The following is a 5971-nucleotide window of genomic DNA, read 5'->3' on the forward strand; positions in this document are numbered from 1 at the left end:
GGCCTGAGCAAAGAAATAAAAACAGTTTATGAAAAGAGATTTCAAAAAAATATTTTTGCGCTGCAGAACTGTTAAGGTGTTTTATTTCATTTTAGTTGAATGAGAAAAGTGGTGAAAACATGCAGTAACTACAGCTGGTCTATGGATGTATCAAGTTTAGCTCTGATAAAGATTTAAAATAGAGGAGCAAATACTTCGTGAAGTTTTTCTCCAGTGAAAGAAAAAGCTTCTTCCCCAAGCTGTCTTTGACCACCCAGAATGCAGTCTGAAATAATACATATCTCCATGACTTTTATAATCAATGGTGACATCACTGACGTCCAGTGGTGAACGACACTCTACACGTACCCAAACGTCACCGTACACAAACAGGCAACATGCACCAAAAAAAAAAAAAAAACAGCAGTTAAGCCATGCACAACACAAAACATAATCATTATAGCAACAGTTAAAAGGGATGATTATTTAAACACAAAATGTTCAATTAGTTTCCAGTAAAGTCAATTAGTTTCTAGTAGTGAATGACAGCACTCAGAGCGGCCAATGACATCAAAGGCCATGGGAACACAATAACTTTTAACAATTTATCAATTAACAAATAACACATCAAATTCATCTCAGTTTACAAAGACAAAAGTCATTTTCAACCTTAAGCTGACTGTCACACGATACGGCGGTAAACAATCGGAATTAAGAAGTGCTCCGCACTAGAGAACCCAACTGTGTAAACTTATGTTCCCACCAAACGCACCGAATGCACAACGGAGGAGAGGTTGATCATAGCCGTGGCTGGTTGAAATTTGACTCAGTATCATTAGCATCTTAGCATCAACACAAAGGTCACACCACACAAATGACTTTTAATTAGTTTATTTCCTTAGTTTATTTTGTTACCAAACATGTTATTATAATTCTTCATTTCTGTCTCTTATCGATCGATTTCTCACTTTAACATATAAAGTATTTCATGAGGTTCACTTTTACCTTATTTGTGGTCAGTCGGCTTAAAAAACATACTGGTCGACCCATTTGTTTGCTTTGCGGCCCCTTTAGGAAAAGTTTGCAAGACCAAGCATTCCGAATGAACTTGTATCCGACTATTTCACCTACGCCAGAGCGTCCACAGCGTTCGACAGCGTTGGTAGGCCTAGTAGAGCGAATTTTGACGCTCTCGCCCCTCCCAGTGTGAACGTAGGGTTATTACGAACAGGCTTGATCTCAGCAGGACGACAACAAAAGTAGTGTCGGAACAAATTCCGTACAGCGTCATCTCTAAGGCCATATATGAGTGGGCTAAGACATCGAGGAAGAAGGAGAACAATGAGGAAATTTAGATAACGAAGATCTAAAAACAGGGTGCTGTTACTTGTCATTGCCAATATTCGCTCAATAGTTCCATACAGGAAAGAGGTGAGACACAAGCCCAGCTGAATGAGATGTAGTAATACCGTCCTGTGGGCTTTCTTAGCAGATTCTTTATTAGTGGAGACAGACCTTGCTGCGATTATGATGCTGATGTATGTAAAAACAATGATGATTGTCACTGAAACAAAGTAAAACACGTTAAAAGCTAGATACATATCTGCCTGCCACGGAGCTAGGAAGGTTCTCTCCCTGGTGCAAAACATGAGCAAGTGGAAAGATTTCGGTTCCGTCACCACCGCGAAAAGAGTGTCGACCATGCAGTTGATAGAGCCGATAATCCAGATCACGCCTATCGCAACGCAAGTCCGTCTCCGGGTAGCTATCTCACTGTGTCTTAATGGAAAGCATATAGCTGCGTAGCGTTCTAGAGACATCACAACCAGGTTTAAAGGAGCGTTATTAAAAGTGGACGTGGCTACAAAAACTACAAGAAAGCAAACAGCCTTGGCCAGCTGAAGGAAAGCCAGAGTACAGATATAAAGAATCAAAGATATTAGCAGATGGATAGAATCATTGAGTAACATGTGAGCAAAAAGAATGTAGCGAGGAGTCTCCTTAAACACAGGTTTACTCCAAAGAACGAAGAGCAGGACCCCATTCACATACACAAAGAACAGTGCCACTAACAGAGCTATGGCAAATTTTGTCAGCGTTGGTGCACCTAGCACATGGAATATCTGCTGATGTATGAATAAAACCTCTGAAGTGGTTTTATTGTTAGTCATCATGGCCTGAGCAAAGAAATAAAACAGTTTATGAAAAGAGATTTCAAAAAATTATTTTTCCCTGCAGAACTGTTAAGGTGTTTTATTTCATTTTAGTTGAATGAGAAAAGTGGTGAAAACATGCAATAACTACAGCTGGTCTATGGATGTATCAAGTTTAGCTCTGATAAAGATTTAAAATAGAGGAGCAAATACTTCGTGAAGTTTTTCTCCAGTGAAAGAAAAAGCTTTGTCCCCAAGCTGTCTTTGACTGCCCAGAATGCAGTCTGAAATAATACATATCTCCATGACTTTTATAATCAATGGTGACATCACTGACATCCAGTGGTGAACGACACTCTACACGTACCCAAACATCACAGTACACAAACAGGCAACATGCACCAAAACAAAAAACAGCAGTTAAACCATGCACAACACAGAACATAATGATTATAGCAATAGTTAAAAGGGATCATTATTTAGACACAAAATGTTCAATTAGTTTCCAGTAAAGTCAATTAGTTTCTAGTAGTGAATGACAGCACTCAGAGCAGCCAATGACATCAAAGGCCATGGCAACACAATAACTTTTAACAATTTATCATTTAACAAATGACACATCAAATTCATCTCAGTTTATAATGACAAAAGTCATTTTCAACCTTAAGCTGACTGTCCTCTGTGGGGTACATATTTTATGCTAATACAGTAAGAAGAAGGTGCTAATCTAGACTCATACAGTTACTGAAACAAGTGAAGAAGCATCATAACCTCCAGTAATATGAACTTTGAATGACATGATTTACTGAACTCTGGCAATATACTGTCATCTGTGATATTCATTGTAGATAATCATTGTATCATTTTATAGTATGTGTAGTGATTGAAAAGGTGTGTGATTTATTGTATTTGTAGCATGCATGTATGTGGTGTGTGTGTGGTATTTAAGTGGATGGTTTTGTAGCTGTGAGATGTGCTGCCAACAGAACTCTGGTATAAAACTGTAGATTTATTTTTGAGTAAGGTTTTTTTTCAACAGATAATAAGAATGGAAGGATGAGGGCGAGTATAAAAACAGGAGTTTGTATTTAAGTATAATACCGACACATAGTCATCTAGATATGTATTTAAGATACTGATTATAACAACAATAATAATGGATCTGTGTATGGATTAATAAAGTTATTCAACAAATAGTAATATGAATGAATGGATCAGTGGAAGGAATAGGGGTATTCTATACCTCTACCTCTACTCTATGGCCTAATATGTCAAAGGTTACATATAACTAGCTCTTCGTTTACATATTTTGTTCGAATTCTTCATTGCCAAACTGATAAATTGGTTTCAGGAATACACCGACAAAATAATTCAACCGCAGCCTCCCACGGATTTATCATCCAAACATCTTTTTGTTGTCCTCATGACGTACACCGTTGTAAGTTTTCGCTATAGATATTTCAACGGTGAACTGCACCCTGTCCGCCTGCGTCATTAAGGAGAGGTAAAAAAAATCAAATCCACCCAAAGAAAAAACCGCAGTCTGATCCATTCTCTCAGTTCAGGAGTGGCATTACGTCTGTTCAAAGCGGAGGTCACCATGAACAAAAGATCTTGCCACGTGTAGTCGAACATGGGTTTTTAAACTCAGGTGGGCGGGTCACTATACAGTCTTTCCAATATATTACACACGTGGTTATCATTACATATAACGACACATGACATGTTCATAGCAGCTGTGCCCTGTTAAGACCCATTTCTAAACCAGGTTATTGACGATTTGACTATTTTAAATAATAGCCATGCCCTGATGTGCAACAGTGATTGAAATAAGCCGTTTTCATTTCGGGATTTCAAAAGCTGTCACATAATTTGAGGAACAATACAGGAGAACTTACAAGAAGATAATTCAAGGTTCGATACTGTTCGATACGGCACAGCAAAATTAACCTAAGTTTAAGACCGTCATATAAAATGATGCTGCTCTAGACAGCAGATAGAGTCAAGGCTATGTTGCAGTATTTGTTATGCGTATAGATCACAAGGTAGCATGTAAAACTTGATCTAAACTGATTCTTTTGGGTCAACCTTAAGCTGAGCACTTCAGCAACACACCGTTAAGTTGTCGTCTACATCTCCTTCAGCACTGACGCGCATTACGCAGAGTTCTGTGCGCGTGGCTACCGCGTATTTTCGAAATGTAGCGCGGCAGAGGAGGACTTATTAATATTCATAAAAGAAGCGCTACCTGATTGACCGATACAACGCTCCCGCGCTGACACGTCGCGTGCGTGCATAAAGACTTTCAAAGCCATGGCAATCCTAAACTGCTGTCATCACAGAATTCGCTCCTGGTGGGGATTGAAATCCTACTGACACACTGACAACAGACATTAGACATCCTGAAGTGCTCATTGTACAGTAAGTAAGAATATGACAGGTGTGTCGTAATAAAAACGAGTGGCGTCCAGTGATTAAATGCAGTCTTTCTGCTCTGTGAAGAGGGAAAACCCAGATATTCACAAAGTTTGTGATGAATGACAGATTGTTTCTTCATGCAAAATAGATTCGGGGTTTAAAATTCAATCAAGCCGTTTATTTTAGTGGTTTAGTGAAGGCGGGTCATTTTTGTCCCCTTAGAAGAAGGCGAGTATACAGAATGTTAAGACTATAGCCTAAGGGTTATAGATAGCGTTAAGCTAGCGTTAGTCAACATTTGCTTGTTGTCATGTCTCAGCCGACGAAATGACGAACGGTAACGTAAGCTAGTACACAGGCGATTCATGATAACAATGTTTTAAAGCTTCCAGAGATCATTTTCTGTTTTGTTCTCTTCAGAGAGAGTATGGCAGTTAAGTGGTGTCACATTTGCGACATGGCAGGAACGTTGTAATACCAATCAAGTATTAATGAGTCTTCCCCTGTCACACTATACTGTAAAATTCGCGTGTTTACCTGCTGTTGCGAACCGATTTCATCCTGCAACTTTACGAAGAAACCAGTACCACAGAGAAAGGGTGTGTGTGACTTTTTGAGGTATCTACGACATAATTAAAAGAATACGTTTTATTCATAAAATAATCATTACCACTGTTACATTAAATGATCTCATCAGCCGCAGCATTTGTAGTTTTGTTTGTTAAATTGTAAGACATAATTCCTTTGCACTATATGTACACAATGTTATATAGTTTACGACCACGTTTTTGTTGTTCGCATGTATTAGGTACAATACGTCCTTTTGTGACGTTTACTATAAAAGTGGAGTGACCACTGATAATTGCTCTATACTGCGTATAAGTGACTGAGAGAGAGAATAAAGTAGACTTTATATTTTCTGCGTGATGTTTTATTGAGATGGAAAACAGAACAGAAAACGCAACAACCACAAATTATTATTATTATTATTAATAAAAATAATAATAATGAGAATAATAAAATAAAATATAAGAAATCCAGATATCAAAAATCTGGAGGGGCACGTGCCCCGTCAGCACGAAGCCTGTGCTGACAGGTACCATAAATGCTTTGAAGCAGTCTCAAAATGGCGGGGGAAAAAAATCTGAAAGTGGCGTTATATCAATAATCTTGAACATCATACATTTATCCTTTGACATATGATGCATTGTTTCAGCAGTCTGAATACAAATATCAGTGTGTGAGAGTTATTAGAGCACAGTGTAAATGTGTGTTTAAAAACCTTTAACATTCACAAAGATTCCATACTTTCATTGCGTTTTTAATAGAATGTTATTATACTTAAATGTCATTAGATTAAATGTCTGTTTACACAAATATCACAAAGCAAACGAAACAGAAATTGCAACAGTGAAATTTCC

General features: G+C 38.0%; 1 protein-coding gene across 1 annotated transcript; it reads right to left on the minus strand.

Moving 5' to 3' along the window:
* Window positions 1-1106: 1106 nt before the first annotated feature.
* LOC115819586 (odorant receptor 131-2-like) lies at window positions 1107-2150 on the minus strand. The gene has a single exon (XM_030783091.1). The coding sequence runs from the start codon at window positions 2148-2150 to the stop codon at window positions 1107-1109; it is 1044 nt and encodes a 347-aa protein (XP_030638951.1).
* Between the last annotated feature and the right edge of the window lie 3821 nt (window positions 2151-5971).

The sequence above is a fragment of the Chanos chanos genome, chromosome 8, assembly GCF_902362185.1.
Source record: "Chanos chanos chromosome 8, fChaCha1.1, whole genome shotgun sequence".
Classification (NCBI taxonomy): domain Eukaryota; kingdom Metazoa; phylum Chordata; class Actinopteri; order Gonorynchiformes; family Chanidae; genus Chanos; species Chanos chanos.